Here is a 17,485-nt window from a genome sequence, read left to right as displayed (position 1 = left end):
CCCAGAGGATGGTGGGAATCTGCCTGAAAGGGTGATGGTGACAGGAACCCTCACAACCTTTAAGATGCATTTAGATGAATATCTGAAATGCCACAGCATACAAGGCTACAGACCAAGTGCTGGAAAAAGGGATTAGAATAGGGGTAGGATGCAGACATGATGGACCCTATTTTACCATTTTGATTCAAAGTGCTGGACAGACTTGAAACTGGGACTGTTTCAGATCTGACTTTTAGACCCATTTTCAGGTGCCCCTATACGCTCTCTGCCTGAAGAAATATTAGCAATTCCGAATCACGCTCCAGAAGCCTGTGGGCTGGGCTTAACACGCCCTAAATCCTGCAGTTCTGAGCAGCACTTCCAACTACGCATGCGTAGAAAAAAGTGATAGAATGCGGATTCCCTGCCACATCCCTCCCAGGCCAGATAATGCTTCTCCCTGACCACCCACAGATATTGCCCCTCCCCCACATTACTGACCGCTTATCCCCCCACTCCCCTCCACCACCCAGACCAACTGCACTCCCACCCAATCTCAGGCAGAATGGCAGCAGACACCCATTTCCCCCTCACTAATCTCAGGCAGTGTGGCAGCAAACCCCGCTCCCTCACTGATCTCAGGCAGAGTGTCAGCTGGAGTCCCTCCCCCACAACGATCTCAAGCAGAGAGCCATCAGGCACTCGGTACTTCGGACTTTTGTGAAGCATGTCTGTTTTACGCCAATTCTGGATGGGTGAATGTGGTGGGAAGAGGGAGGAGTGCAGTAAGGTTGGGCGTGCAGCCCATTAAACCAATTTAAATGCACGCAAATGCATTTAAATACCTTTGTGCCCATTTCAGACATGTCTTGATTGCAGCCATTTTTGGGCCTTGATAAAGGCGGAACTGGCGCAGAGGTGGGCGCAGATCATGCTACTCGCCTCATGTCCGACTTTACCAAGTTTTCGCGCCTGAACATGGACGCAACTTAATGTTAAAATCGGGCGTGATAGGACAAAACACGTCCTGCTGTGTTATAAAACCATGACTTTATTTAGCATCTTCACTTTGTTGAAAGGCACTTAGACTTGAAATGATAATACTTAAATGTCTGTAGCAAGTTTAGATCATACCTAAATATAGCAATTTCAGTTTTCAACCTGTTTCACAGGTGAGGCAAGATGTATTTTTTGAGAAACTAAAGGCGGAACAGCAGAACTTGGGCAGCAAACTTGTTGATTTCCTCATTTAACCTCCCATTTGCTTGTTATTTGTGCATAAATAGTAGCAAGCATCATTAACACCAGTGTTACTTTGACAGTTAAATTCAACCCTCCCTTTGAATAAAATTATTCGCAGGAAATAAATCCCTCAAGTAAAATAAAATTTACGAGAATAAAATCTCTGTACTTCACTCACATGTGCTATATGCAGGCTCACACTGAAGTGACATTATTTGGATTTTCTCTTCATCAGTCTCAACATTTAAGTTCGAGAGATACTGCTTCACCTTTCGAGCCATCTGCGCATCCTCGTAAAGCTTCTTGGCATTGAGGAGGGAGCTACGGCGCACTCGCTTCTTGTGTCCCCCACCTTGCACCGAGTCTAGCACATTGGAATTCGTGCTGCCTTGACTTAATGACCTGTCCCGGGGAAGGAAGAGAAATCAAAATGCGGCCAGAATTTGGCATGAATTTATAGAAATACGACATGCAGTGAATGAGTGGAGGAAGGGTGTTAGTCAAAAGCAGCTGCTGTCACTTTATCAATATCACATGCTCACATTAATAATCAAGAGCAAAAAGGAAAACAACAGAATTACTGAGAAAGAGATAATAAAATTCTGAACTGTCAGGTAACAAGACTCCACCTAATCACCTTAAAGAAGATTTACAAAACTGAAATATTGTACGGTAATTAAAAGGTCTGCGTTCATTTGTTTGCTAAACCTGTGCACACTATTTGGTGGCCAGTACTGGAATTAATCTGGGAGCAAAGTGACTATCTACTCGCGTATTGAATCAAACTCAACTACAGATTTGAACACATAATCTTAAAACGTTATTTCAGTGCAGTTTTGAGGGAGTGTCACAGCGTAGAGATGCCAGATTTTGGATGAGACAATTCAGTGATATTTAGAATGGACTTAATATTCCTCCCCTCAACCAGCACCAACAATAATGGCCTACGTGGCATTTATTAATTTATTTGCTAAATTAGCCAAATTATAAATTAATTTGTAAAGGATTGAATCCTTGAAACGTACAACATGGAGAAAGACCATTCGGCCCATTATGTCTACACCAGCCTCATCCCACCTTCCAGTTCTGGTCTGTAGCCTTGAAGGTTACAAAACTTCTAGTGCAAATCCAAATATTTTGCTGTTTAAACATCCAGACCTCTGCTGCCCATATCTTACTTCTCCAAATCTCATTCATACAACTCTCCTATTCTTGTTGACTTTGACTGATTCCCATTCTTACAAAGATTCAAATTTTGAGCTCATCCATGTTTTCAAATCCCTCAGAGGCATTGGGCCTATCTCTTGTAGCCTCTTCCAACCCTAAAGAGATTGTGATGACTTTTGTTTTTCCAATCTGTTCTCTTCTGTATTTGGATTTGAATTGTTCCTCTGGTGGCAGCACCGTCAGCTGCCTAGGCCTTAAACTCTGGAATTCCCTCCATGAACCTCTCTACTGGTCTCTTTTATGATGTACCTTAAAACCTGCCCACGATGAAATTTTTGGTCACCTGTGCTAATATCTTCTACCATAATTTACCTTTTAAATGATGTGTTTGGGGGAGCAAAGAGCTAATTTAAGTCAAAGAGTATGTTTTTTACTGATATTTTTAGAATGTTTTATAACGTTAAATGTGTCTTAAGGGAAACTCATGGGATCTTGTTATGTGTAAAGTATTTGTCATGTCTTTCTGCACGTCAGTTGAGGCTGAACTTGATAAGTAATTCCATTGCTTGTTAAACACTTTAGGACATTCTGGGACCATACTACATACAAGTCCTTTCTTTATAGTAAAAGAATTCAGAACCAAATTAGTGACTCTCTCAAAGAGGGAAAAGCAGATGGTGTGGCTAAAGTTGGGGGGGGGGGGGAGCAATTATTGTTTCCCACCCCAATCCATTTTAATTACAGAAACTTGTATTTTTAATGTATATTTTGCTGCATTGCAGAAGTGATTGGTTTAAACCATATTGTACAACTAAAGCGGTGTGGAATTGTCAGTACCATTGGAAAGTTCTTTCCTATTTAATGCTTCAATTCAATAAAATTTAAACACCAAAAGGAGAAAAAGTGATTCATTTGTCACAGAAAGGACATACTTGGACCAATCATGATGTTTGTAAAAAACAGAATTGTCAAGTTGGACCATAATGAGCTAATTACAAGGGGTGGATTCTTCCCACCCCATCTCTTTCCATTAATCAATCCAAATTTAATTGAAAATCAGTTCCTCCACTCTCAGCATTCTTTCCACTTCCATCTGTAAACTCAAAGCTCTATATAAATGCAAGTGGTCATTTATGTTCTTGAAGTGAATATACACCATTTGAGCCTTATATTTCATTAACATGCTCCCTATTTTAAGGTTAACTGGCTTGACACAGAAATTCCAGATTGAAAACAAGGATAGCTAAAGTGGGAAATGGTAATAACAGTAGCAGTGCTTGGGGAATGTACTGAAAGAGTTACTTCTAGTTAACTGCGTTAGACCTAATCTGAAATGTTGGATGCAAAGAGTGCTGAAGTATGTAGTGCTCTATTATCAATCAGTAATATTACTGAGCACAAAATTCACTAAATAAATGTTCACTTAAAAGATAAATGTTACCTAAACTCAGGTGCAGCTTTACCAGTTTCATATTATAGTTTTCACACTAAAAATAGTTTGTACAGTTTGCAAAGAATGCATGCAATTTTCCAATGTATAAACAACTTAAATTGATGTAAGGTTTGAGAAATATATTCTGCAAACATAGCAATATTGGGCTAAAGGGACAGTGGGTTGGATATTAGGTTACAGTGAGACATGCTGTGTTTTAGAGGGCAGGCAGTTGTGAGAAGAGGCAGAGTTGTTATGTGCCAAGACCTCAGCACCTATGCACAGATTACTTACCCCAAACTCCTCCATCTCTTCTTCCTGTAAGTGAGAGCCATGAACATTGAAGCATGTATTCAGAGAGAAAGATGGAAAAGACAATCCAGTTCAGAAGATCAGAAGGATGAGGGGAAGAGTGTAATACAAAGTAATAGACAGGATATAAAAGTAGCAACACGAATTACAACATTTTCCCACCAAAACAATCTGAAATCTGCATTAGCTGTCTACTCTTGTAATTAAATGAACGCTAAAAAGCTACTGCAGGTGATGTCATGCATATCGGTTAAGTCTCATAATCCTGTTATATTCAAGACTGAAATACCATTTGAGCAAAAAAAAGACTCTTTGGATGAGCACTAAATATTGTGTACATAGACACCACAGCATCACTAATAACTTATGAACCACATATTTTCACAGTCCCTTAAGAAATACAGAAAAAATACAGCAAAATTAGGGTGGGATCATAGACTACTAGTTTCTTTTGCCACAGTAGTTGATATTATTGAGGATTTTTCAGCCCTCAAGCTTAAAACAATTTCCATAAAGTGGGAGTACATTTCACTCTGTTAACCCCGCAATCTAGATATAATTAAAGGAGGAAGAAATTGCCCCATTTATGGTGTCTCTCTTGCAGCCCTGTTTGTGTCTTGAAACTACTGGTGACAAGCAACTGAGCATCTATTGCAGGATTTCCTACTTGCCACCACCAACCCCTCTCATTGGGCAATAGGTTTTGGGTAGAAAGGCCATTTAAGGCATCAAATAGGGAAGAATCTCAAAATGTCACCTTGGATGGGAGGGGTTGGAAAACATTTAGCTCCAAAAATCTAGAGTTGCGCCAGATTTCAGTCAATCTGTAGGTTGTCCATCAGAATTCGCAATTAACAGAGGGATCTTGCTGCAGCTACCCAGACTGCATCCTAAGGATTTTGGGGTCAAATTATCTGTTTTTGGGTAGCTTCTAACCAACATTTCTAAGATAATGAAGCAATTAACAAATAAAGGTACACCTTCCTTTATATAAAATGAAGATAAGAACTTTAATACTGCAAATTTCCTCCTTAAAGCTGACCCTCAAGTATCCTTTTAGTGGCTGATTGGGAAACTTGATTTTGTTTTTTGTTGGATGGGATTGTAGGGGAAGAGACAATCAGCTTTCAGTTGTGACTAGGAAGTAAGTTTTTGGCACTTTCTTCAACTTTTCTGATTATTTGCAAGAGTTGTGTTAATTGAGACTGGGTCAGGGTGAAGTAGGCGATTGAGACAATTGTTGATGAGTATACTGTGACATCTCTGTGACATTCCAAAACTTGTGGAAATTTTCGCTCTGTGAGAACTGAAAAAGAGCACCTACACACAAAATTCAAATTTAATCCTCAGAGTCTGATGAACATTCCATAATCAAACATTTCTGTTCTCTATTTGGATTCTGCCTGACCTACTCAGCATTTCTAACATTTTCTCCTTTTGTCTTGTGGGTGGAATTCTGGATTACTACTTGATTTGGGATTAAGTTTAAAACCCTTTAGATTCTTTCTAGTTTTATAACCATTTTGGAAGGTGCTTTTCTTTCTTTTTAATCTCAAATGCTGATGACAATGTAGTGAGACATCATGATTTAATCACACTCTATAATGATTAAATCCTTACTACAAAATCAATCTCCTATGTCAGATTTAGCTGCATTAATGACGATCTCAACCAATGCTAACTCAACTTACTATTAGGTCAAGCTATCAAAGAAGAGAGAATCAATGCCTTCAGGTGTGTAAGGAAGAAAATTGAGATGAAGACAAACGCAGGGACATAAAATAATGAAATAGCAATGTTCACTTCATTCCATACTTCAGTCACACAAGATCAGTTTACAGGTGGATTTGGAAAGAGCACCTCTAGTTACATGGTAAAATCACCAACAAGAAGGGGAAAATAGTCCCATCAATAAACAAAAAAGGAAACTATATCAACCACCTGTTCTCCTTTAAAGATATCACCCTCCTGCTTCAGGTACATTATTTTTAAAATCAACAATGCCAACCACTGCCTGGTAATCCAAGGTCAAATTCAATGGAGGATGCTGGCAGACAGAAGTGCTCTAATTTCACTAAGAAGTTATGAGTTAGAACCAACAAGTGTGTGTATAAATAAACAATATATGCATACACTGCATTTGGTCTATTTACATTAAATAAACCCAGATACGAAGTAGATGACTTATTCATTCTGAATTGATTGAAGTAATGCATATTTTCATAAGAGCATCTGAATATCAGATTTTTCTCATGATTTATTTCTTAACACACATTACTTTCTTCAATTCATCTAGTAGGTTTTTGCTATTGTTTAAATGAAGTTAAAGTTGCTTACTCCAGCTTACTTGAACAGCACAAGTAAGATAAAGCAAAGGAGGTTGGACTGAAAAATGTCCATGTTCATTACTCTTTTTCTACTGTTTAAACTTTGAAATTGGAGGTGCTGTCTCTCAGGCTATATTGAATAGCATGCTCTGCAGCAATTATCTTTAGACGTGATTTCTGTTGCTTTTTATCTGATGCTATCTGCTGTCTCTCCCTTGACTTTTTAATTAACAGTAAATTTATTTTATCTTTATCATTATTATTCAGTTTGGTAAGGAAGTTTGACATTTAAAATCTGAACGCATGAGCCTAAATACATGAGTTATCAGATTCAGAGAAGTAACAGTAGCTAATGTAGCATCAAACAACATCACTTCAACATCTGCAATAATTAATTTTAAAAGCAGATCTCACCTACTTTACATTATGGAAAATTTCACCAGTTTCTCTTCCAACCTTAAATAGAGACTCTTGTGGGTTATGGCTCAGATAAATTAGCTGGCTTCTGATATGTGGGTTGAGTCCAGATATTGTATGTTGGCAATAAGGCTACCATAATCAAGTCCAATCAAACTGGTGAAATTTCTAATGTAAATACTGGTGTTCACAAGCTCGCACAAGGAGTGTGCTGTTCACTGTAATCTGAGCTGGCTATTGTGCATTCAGTAAGTACCACATGTTCTTCTCACCAACACTTGTTCCCGCCTCTGGGATTCCCTGGCGCACCCTCTGCTGTGGGTTTCCCGGCACTGTGGGGTGGCTTCAGTGGAAATTCCCACTGATGGTGGCAAGACGAGGAGATCCCACCACCAGAGAATTGCATGCCACCTCCTGTTGCCAAGAAAAATGCTGAGGGGAGGCTAGAAAATCTCGCCCTTTGATTTTTAAACAGAAGCGCATTTAAACTAAAAATTAATAGTTTTCTTCCATCATGAAGTGGAAGAGAAAAAACAGTGAATATAACCAGCACTATTCCTGACAAAAAAGGGCCTGCTGACAAATCATACTGTGATCATCACAAAACTGCACAGCTTTCAAAAAAATACACAAACTTTTATAGTTTATAGCATAGTCTAACATTTCCATGCATATCAATTCAATGCATTTAAAGCTTCTGTATCAACTATACAGCTATAGAAACAGGCAAATGATCTTGAACGTTACGAATGCACCAGAAACCATCTTTAGAATCCAGATTTAAATACAAAACAATTCCCACGACAAAAGCAATCATGCATTAGCAGTGCCACGTTTCTTGATAGTTACTAACCTATTTCTGAACATTACAGCTGGATCCATGTTAACGGAAGTCATACGGACAACATGTCGAATCTCCTTTGCAATCATCCGCAGTTTCTCAAAGTTTGCCAAACCTTCCACTTTTGAATCATTTCCTTAGAAAGCAAGAGTGAAAAATTATGCTGCATTAAATTGCAGGGCCCGTAATTTTACTCAGAATGCAAAAACTACAAAAACTGTCAAGGGCTTGTGCCGTCAGCGTCCAAGGCGACAATAATTTAAAGCCTCTATTTTAATACTGAATTCAGGGGACCTACACCATGTCAACACCAGTTTCTCCTGTTGTAATTCTGTGGTGCCATTTCTATCAAACACCAGGTAAAAATGTAACTGCTGAGTCAGAAAGTAGCTAAAATTCATGAAAAAGCAATCACCAGCTTTCGCCAGCATAAAAATAATCAGCAAATTGTATTACTAACTGCAGCCAACTGCAAGGGAAAGAAAAACACAGGTTTGCCGCAGACTCCAATTTTAAAGCACGAGCACATTTTTAGGGTTGAGGGTCAACACTATGAATATTAAAGGAAATGGTGACTCTCATGATTGCCACTGTGAATGTCTAGGAGATAATAGCTCTGAAAGTCAGTATTATGAATATTAAGGAAATGGAGGTGCTTCGGGTCAGTGCTATGAATGTTAAAGGCAGCAGCAATTTTCACAGCCAGCGACGTGAATGTGCAATTGTTCAGGTTTGCCAATTAATCACACTGCAAACAATGGAAGGACATTCACTTTGAGAAGATGTTTTTAACTGGTATTACCGCCCCATGTTCCTCAGACTGTTAAAGAGAAGGGTACACAGAAGTTCATACAAAATGTTTACTCAATTGTTTTAAAAGTGGACACGTTGGATAAAACTAGTGAATGCTGAAAGGCTTTTTCCCCTTGTGGAAACTAGAACTAGTGGATACAGTTTTAAAATAAGGGACCTCCCATTTAAGGCAGAGATGAGAAGAAATGTTTCCTCTGTGAATTATTAGAACCATATTCCCCAGGGAGTGGAGGAGGCAGGGTCAATATATATTTTTAAGACAAGAAAGAAATAGATTCTTGACCACAAGGGTGTCAAAGGTTATTGGGGATAGGTGGAATGTGGAGTTGAGGCCACAATCAGGTCAGCCATGATCTTCTTGAATGGTGGAGCAGCTTGAGGGCCCAAATGGCCTCCATCTGTTCCTAATTCTTATGTTCATGTTCTTATGTAAAATTATTAACAGTCATTTGGGTCATCAGCCAAGCCCATTCCAGTAATCCACAGCAATATATTTTTAATATTTCAGGTTGATGACATTTCCGACCTGAAAAGTTAACTGCTTCTTTCTCCATAATTGCTGCCTAAACTGCTGACATTTTCTGTTTGTGTTTCAGATTCCCAGCATCTATGCTATACTGCTCTTTTGTAGACTATTTTGTGGTTATTTTTCCCATTAAAATTGTAAATATGTGTACAATGTGGGAACCTGATTCAATTTGTGAAACAGGAGTTTTTTTATGCCTAATACAAATCACTTCACATTATGTTAGGTACAAGTAACATGTCTTGGCATACTATAGGTGGAAAATTTGTTAGACATGAACATTTGGAGAATAAGCTGTACCAATTAAAATACTGGATAAAGAAATAACATGTTTCTCTATTTGTAAGCTGGCCCAACAACTTACAAATTTCCCAGACAAGAATTGATATGGATCACCTAGTATCAAATGTTAGTTGCTATACCTACCAGCATCATTTATTAGTTTTCCCAATTATTCTAAAATCCTAATTCATACAAGTGTTATGGTCCGAACACTTTATTTTAGAAAAATCAAAATATTTATTACAGAATCCAAAACACCATGGTGCATTTAAGATATTTCAATGGCGGCCAGCATTTTTGGACATATTAAATTAAATCTGATGCAGCTACTTGAGCCACTGCATTGATGTTCTGTGTAATGTGGGCATCATACCACACAAAAATAAAAAAACTGAAAAGGTTTTCCAGGCCTGATTAAATTCCTGTCATTTGTAACACTATTTCAACCCTTACCCTGCTAAAAAAACACCATGTACAGTAGTCCAAATAGTGTGACTATTAGTTTAACCTTTACCCATTTAATAAAAAAATCCATACAGCTGTCACAACAAATACAGACCTGCCAAGTGCCACTTACTGAGATTGACAACTGTTCAGTTTGCTTAAAAATGCAACCTATTTTGATGTATGTCATTTGCAAAGAAACTGCCCAACATATTTAAATATATCCACCATCTTATTTACTCTTGCAAATTGTTACGGTCTTTTAAAAATTTCCTGAACTTGTCAGCACTTTGCCTCACTGAATAAACAAGATTCCCAACCTGTTACAAAATGAATAGTGACTAATGGTCTGACTGATAAACTGAGAATAATGAGAGCTCTGAACAATACCACAAAGGCTGGGGATAATGCTGCAAGAGTTAAACACTTAACATGCAGTTGATTGCATGCTGTGAATTATCTGCATGAGCAGCTTGTACTTTAATAATAGAATACCTTCGTGCAGGAAAGTGAGATCTTTTTTGACGACAGGGAACAGTGGAATGATGGGTGGCTGCAGACTCTGGCTGCTGAGGACGTTTCTATATTTTGCCATGTTTCTCGAAGGATCAAAGAGATCTTGGAGGTCCCGAAGCAGTTTTTCGTACTTGCTTGGCAGTTTTTCCCAAGTGCCTCTCAGACGTGCAACTGGTGCAAGGTTTAGCCCACTGAAACAGAAAACTTTCAATTATATCTTTCTAACTCTCATACCTGACAATAAATGTATTTTGAGAATATAGTAAATTCCAAAAAAGGCATGTTTAATATCAATTATATTGCTTAAAGCCTCTGACTCATTTTTATTATGCAGTACTTACAACGCAAAAACAGATAATTTGGCTCAGTAAGTCCATAACAATGTTTTCCATGTTAATGGTGCAGGACAGTGGCCCCAGTATCAAACCTTGAGGAACACCACTTCACACATTTTGCCAGTCTGAGTAATGATGGATATTACAGTACTCTTAATAACTACTGCCTGCCAGGATATTTTTTCATTATTCATTGTTGAAATTTGAACTTTGCCTTGAGAACCTTTATTGGAATCTTCAGTAGTCTTGACTTGATACGAGTAGCTTGTTAGGCAACTTCAAAGCACAGTTAAGAGTTAACAGTAGCTATCGGAATGGAATTGGATATATACATTAGATCAGTTAAGGAGGTAGGTCTCCTTTCCTGAAGGGAAAGTGGCCACTAAATGATGCTTGTGAAGCAATTGAATTTTAACCTCTACTTCAAGAACATTGTTATCTCTAGACTCAACTACGCTCTCTTGGCTGGTCTCTCATAATGCACACTCTGTAAATTTAAGCTCAGAGAACTCTGCTGTCCATGTCCTCATATGTACAGAGGCTTGTTGACCCATTACATTGGCCTACACTGACTCTCTGTCCACACTTCCACAATGTTAAAATGATTCTTTTTAAAATCCCTCCAGGGCATCATTCCTCCCTGTCTCTGCAACCGCCTCCAGCCCACAACTCTACAAGATCCCTGCACTTCTTCAATTCTGACATCTTGCACTTTCTTGATTATAATCACTCCACCATTGCCAGCAGTGCCTTCAGCTGCCTGGACCCTAAACTCTGAAATTTCCTCCCGCAACCTCTCCACTTCAGTCTCTCTTCCTCTTTTTAAGATGCTCTTAAAATGTACTGCTTTGGCCTTGCCACTTGTCCCAATATTTCCTTATGTGACTCAGTGGTTGATAATGCTCCAGTTTAGGTAGCACTTTGTTATGTTGAAGGCATGATACAACTTCAAGTTTTTCTGATGACAAGAAAAAATAATCAAAATCACTTTTTAAAAGGAAGTTATTCACTTGCTACTTCCAGACTTTTTTTGAGTTCTCAATCTTTCACAGTGAGATTTGAACTCTCATTTTTCAAATTATTAGTCCAGTAGCACAACACTACAGTACCTATTACGTCCGTGGATTTGCATCAATACAAAGAAATAAAAAGGAAGAGGAAAAAACAAGCACTTCTTCAGAATAATTGTCTCCTTGCTACTAATACAGGGACGTAGATGCATTAGAACTTCAGAGAAAGTTTACAGGAATAATTACAGGAATAGCTGGGTCATTTTACGAGGAGAGGTTGGAGGAACTAGATTCTCCAATAGAAACAAAAAATGTTGGAAAATATCAGCCAGTCTGACAGCATCTGAGTTTTGAGTCTGGGTGACTCTTCATCAGATTTAGAGGCCACTGTTTAAGGGGTCATTCATTTAAGGTGGAGATGAGAATTTTTTTCCGTCAATGGGTCGTAAGCCTTTGGAACTCTCTTCCTCTAAAGGCTGTGGATGCAAAGTCTTTGTGTATTTTTAAGGCAAAGCTAGATAGATTCTTGATTAACAAGGGGATGAAGGATTTTCGGTAGGCAGGAATGTGCAGCTGAAGTCACAAGCAGATCAGCCATGATCTTACTCAACAGCGGTGCAGGCAAAAGGGGCCAAGTGGTCTATCCCCGTTCCTAATTCGTATGGTTGTAGAATCATCAATTTTTAAAAAAAATTCAGGAGTAGTTTACTCCAAGTGTGATTTTGGCATATTGCAGAAAAGGTACAGTCACTTCTTGTAAGTCTCATATCCAAAACATTACCTTGGGATTCAATCCTGAAGAAAGTAACAAATAATTACTGTTCGAAGTCATTTTTTATTAATTGCACCAGACTAACAGAGAACATTGATGTAAAAAAATGTCTGCTTCCTGCATTTTATTTCCCCATAAACACAGAGATATCTGGTAGCTGTTAAACCAGTTGGAAACACCCTGGCATTCATCAAGAGCAAAAACATTTACTGTCAGTTACAAAATTCTTACAATGCCAGCTGAGACATGGAAATTTGTAAAACAAAGCCTACTCAAGGGTATAATGTGATGTTACATTACAACTGAAAAGAACTTCTCTACTCCAAACAAAGCTTAATTTCTTTGACAGTGACATTCCTCTAATATCTCATCTCAGATAGCACATTTCCTGTGGTTCATCAGTAAGAGGCTTGTCTATGAAGATATCAACGTTGACTTTACTCCTGCCCTTCATTTTTGCTTACACAATGGTCAAGATAATGTATTTGATGAACAAATGGTACCTGCAGTTCTTTACATTTATAATTATTCAGACTTCCTTTGAGCTTTTCCACTGTCACTTGCACTAATTAGTGAAACAGCACAACACTCGCTGCTTGAGGATTATTGGGACCAGGGAAGCAACTGTCTATCCCTTTAACCAAACAGATTGAAAAATTGTTCCCAGTACACACAAGGCTGAATCTTCCTGTCCATATTGAGACAAGTTTGGAGTTGCATAGGGCTAGCTCCTTGATGCATTTCCATTTCAGAAAGATCTTCCCAGTGGTGGATGAGAACAATTTTTGCTGCCTGTTCCACAGAGTCAGGGCAATCACTTAGGAGAATTGAGACCCCGCTGAGGGGCCACTTTGTGACAGCACTCGTGTTTTCCCACTGTTACAATGACTCCCCATTAAACGCGGAGGCTGCCAACTCAATCAAGGTGATCTCTCAGTGGCAAGCCAGGTTGCCATCAGAGTAAAGACTCCATTCCTTGATGACAGGAACAGAGGAATCACAGGCCTCAACTCTGTCCATCAATCCTCCTGCAGAGAGGTTTCCCCTCCACCCCACTGACTCTACCAGCTTCAGACCTCTATTTGTTGACATCTCTGCAGGCAACTGAGTGTGCCTCCACGATGAGACATTCTTTAAGCTCTCCTACCAAGTCAGCAGCACTCAAGCTGCTGGTCTAATTTTGTTATGGACCCTGTGATTGTTTCCCTGGGCTGTCTGCTGTCCTTAATTGGACAGGGGTTCTGAAGATGGTTTATTAATTGGTTGCCTACAGGAAATGACATCCCATCAAGGCTATTTCTGGGTTGCTGGCCCAGAGTGAAACCAACTTTGGAACTGTAACCCAACTGGGAAAATGTAGCCCAGAGACTCTGAACTAGGATTGCAAATTCAAATATTTAAATCAATGCCAAATCATTTGCAGAAAGCAAAATGAAGAGACAGGGAACGAAAGATGGTACTTATCATTCGCTAAGGTGCCTCACAAAATGTTGCTGCAGAAGATTAAGGTACACGGAGTTGGGGGTAAAGTGTTAGCGTGGATTGAGGATTGGCTATCTAACAAGAAGCAGAGAGTTGGAATAACTGGGTGCTTTTCTGGTTGGCAGTTGGTGACTAGTGACGTGCCGCAGAGATCGGTGCTGGGGCCTCAACTGTTTACCATATACATAGACGATCTGGAGGAAGAGACCGAGTGTAGGGTAGCAAAGTTTGCTGATGACACAAAGATGAGTGAGAAAGCAAATTGCGTGGAGGACACGGAAAGTCTGAAGAGAGATTTGGATAGGCTGAGTGAGTGGGCGAGGGTATGGCAGATGGAGTATAACATTGGCAAGTGTGTGGTTATCCACTTTGGAAGGAATAATAGTAAAATGGACTATTATTTAAATGGTGAAAAATTACAACATGCTACTGTGCAGAGGGACCTGGGTGTCCTTGTGCCTGAATCGCAATAACTCAGTCTGCAGGTGCAGCAGGTGTTCAAGAAGGCAAATGGAATGTTGGCCTTTATCGCGAAGGGGATGGAATATAAAAGCAGGGAGGTCTTGCTGCAATTGTACAAGGTACTGGTGAGGCCGCAACTAGAGTACTGTGTGCAATTTTGCTCCCCTTATTTGCGAAAGGATATATTGGCCTTGTAGGGAGTACAGAGAAGGTTCACCAGGTTGATACCGGAGATGAGGGGGTTAGCCTATGAGGAGAGATTGAGTAGATTGGGCCTGTATTCGTTGGAGTTTAGAAGGCTGAGGGGTGATCATATAGAGACACATGAGATAATGAAGGGGCTAGATAGGGTAGAAGCAGAGAGATTCTTTCCACTTAGAAAGGAAACACGAACTTGAGGACAGAGCCTCAAAATAAGGGGGAGTCAGTTTAGAACAGATTTGAGGAGGAACTACTTCTCTCAGAGTACTGAATCTCTGGAATTCTCGGCTCATTGAAGTGGTGGAGGCTACTCGTTGAATATGTTTAAATCACAGATAGATAGACTTCTGAACAATAAGAAAATTAAGGGTCATGGGGAGCAGGTGGGTAAGTGGAACTGACCCACTTTCAGATCAGCCATGATCTTACTGAATGGCGGGGCAGGCTTGAGGGGCTAGATGGCCTACTCCTGCTCCTATTTCTTATGTTCTTACGTTCTTACTTGGAGAGAGAGAGAGAGAAAGATGAAAGAGTCAGAAAAAGGAAAAAAAATACATCTTTCATAATCTGAGGGAATGAGGCTATATGGTTTAAAACTACAGTTTTAATGTTCGAACAGTTATTCGCCAATTATTAAGACTTTTCACACTGTTTAAAACTAACTTACAATGTGAATGAATAATTTTTCCACTTTTCTCTATTTATAGGACATTGAATAGGTAAATACCTCAGATTGTAATCCCTCTTTTTGCAAAAGGAGGGAGAGAAAAAAAAAGGTAAGCATAGGTCATCTAGCCAGACATTAGTATAAGAAAAATGCTAGAATTTGTACTTAGACACATGGCAACAGTGATTTTAGAAAATCACAATATTAGGCAAATTCAACACAGATTCATGAAAGGAAAAGAGAGTGTTTGAAAAATTTGTTCGAGGGAGTTTTTTTTTCCTGAGGTGGTATCTAGCAAGGTAGATAGTGAATGCAGTTCAAAAGGATTTTTACAAAAACAATCAGTAACAGTTGCACAAGGGGGTTACTTCAAAAAATTAGGGTTTATGGGATTAAAGGCGTTGAGGATTGATTAATGGACACAAAATAGTGCAAGAGTAAATGGATCAATTTTGGGTTAGCATGTTCAAACTTGTAGGGGACTTGAGAAGATCAATGTTTGATTTCCACTACTGGCAATTTGTATTAATGGCTTAGATGTACAGAACTGCAGGAGAGAGACAGAGAATCTAGTGAATTGACAACAATTTCTCCCCCAGTGTCAGTAAAACAAAGGAGGTTGTCACCGACTTAAGGAAGCGTAATGGAGGACATGCCACTGTCCGTATCAAAGGGGATGAAGTGGAAATGTTTGAGAGCTTCAAGCTTCCAGTGTCCATATCATCAACAACCTGTCCTAGTTCCTCCACACTGATGCTTTATTAAGAAGGTCCACCAATGCCTCTATTTTCTCAGGAAGCTAAGGAAATTCGGCATGTCTGCTACGATTCTCACTAATTTTTACAGATGCACCATAGAAAGTATCCTTTCCAAATATATCACAACTTAGGATGACTCCTGCTCTGTCCAAGACCACAAGAAACTATAAAGGTTGTGAACGTAGCCCAGTCCATTAGGCAAACTAGGCTGCCATCCATTGATTCCATCTACGCTTTCTGCTTCCTTGAGAAAGCAGTTGGCATAATCAAGGACCCTACGCACCCTGCACATACTCTCTTCCGCCTTCTTTGGTCGGGAAAAAGATGCAAAAGTCTGAGAATATAAAATCTAGTGAAGTTTGCATTTAGCATTTAACTTATCCGTAACAGTAAGTTAATTTCAGTCTGAAAAACAAGCTCCCTGGCTGAAAGATAGCTGCAGAGTTAATTACAATTAAATTTCAGTCATGTTCTTCTTTGGCTTTGCTCATCACTACAGTATCATCAGCAGTCCATACGTGTCCCGGAAAATTTCTGTAATTCTGTCCACATGCTGCTGTAACAGATGCTGACTGGAGGTAATCTCTCAGAATAGTATCTTCTGAGCAATCTCTTGAAACTAGGTCCCCTCTGCCAAATGAGCTGACCAATATCAACAAAATAAGAAAAATATTGCAGATGCTGGAATCTGAAACAAGTAAGAAGTCTCAGGCTAAAGTCCAACAGGTTTATTTGGTAGCAAACGCCACTAGCTTTTGGAGCGCAGCTCCTTCGTCAGGTGTGTGGGAGCAGCTTTAGACTGTAACTTTACACGTCTGTCTTAAATACCTTTTAAAAAATATTTCATACAGGTATTGCCTCACTGCAATCACCACACCTGCACCGCACCCCCCCCTCCAGGTGACACTACCAAGGTGACAACGTCCAGGAGGCACCCCACCCTCTGGGAGGCATCGATGGACCCCTTCACTCCACTGGGGTCAGTCCATTAGTTCCCCGCATGTGGGGAGCTATAGGAAACCCCGCTGGAGTGAACCATTCCTGGCAGTGGGGGGAGACGCCAGTAGGCCCAGAGATTTCAGTCCCGGGCCCACTAATGAAATTTAAATTTTATTGAAATTAGAATTTAAATAAATTATGCAGCTCCGCATCGATTTCTGGTGTGCAGCTGATAGCCGTGGAAATCCGGCTGCCAGAGACTCATGGAGGCCGTGGCGCCCAACTTGGAACCCACGCAACATCCTCTGCCTGAGTCTCCCGGCACGCTGCACTACAAAAGCACACAGCAGGGGGGAAGAATCACCCCCTCGCCCCCTTTTGTGTTTGGTCAAAATGTTGAGTTTCATACATACTAGTAACCCTGCTACTGCTGGTTGACTCGTGCCCACTAGGTAGAATGCTTGTGCTTTCCACGTAGACTAGCAGTAACAAAACCAGAAAATACTGGTAAATCTCAGCAGCCCTGACAGCATTTGTGGAGAGAGAATAGAGTCTGGATAA

The 17,485-nt window shown here is 39.8% G+C and overlaps 1 protein-coding gene across 7 annotated transcripts in view; it reads right to left on the bottom strand.

Moving 5' to 3' along the window:
- LOC145351783 (rap guanine nucleotide exchange factor 6-like) overlaps positions 1–17,485 on the bottom strand; it is a 360,268-nt gene that overhangs the window by 28,067 nt on the left and 314,716 nt on the right. For 5 of the 7 annotated variants that reach the window (XM_080201415.1, XM_080201409.1, XM_080201411.1 and 2 more), the window contains 4 exons: positions 10,278–10,489; positions 7,730–7,853; positions 4,115–4,138; positions 1,400–1,623 (listed from right to left, as the gene is read on the bottom strand). In XM_080201415.1, the coding sequence (XP_080057541.1) occupies positions 1,400–1,623; positions 4,115–4,138; positions 7,730–7,853; positions 10,278–10,489 (584 nt within the window). The remainder of the gene's footprint in view (positions 1–1,399; positions 1,624–4,114; positions 4,139–7,729; positions 7,854–10,277; positions 10,490–17,485) is intronic. The other 2 variants (XM_080201412.1, XM_080201413.1) reach the window with 1 other exon arrangement.

Source organism: Carcharhinus amblyrhynchos, chromosome 13 (assembly GCF_965287045.1).
Source record: "Carcharhinus amblyrhynchos chromosome 13, sCarAmb.v2.hapA, whole genome shotgun sequence".
NCBI lineage: Eukaryota > Metazoa > Chordata > Chondrichthyes > Carcharhiniformes > Carcharhinidae > Carcharhinus > Carcharhinus amblyrhynchos.
Note: the sequence above shows the minus strand (reverse complement) of the source record. Positions and strands in the feature narration are given on the sequence as shown.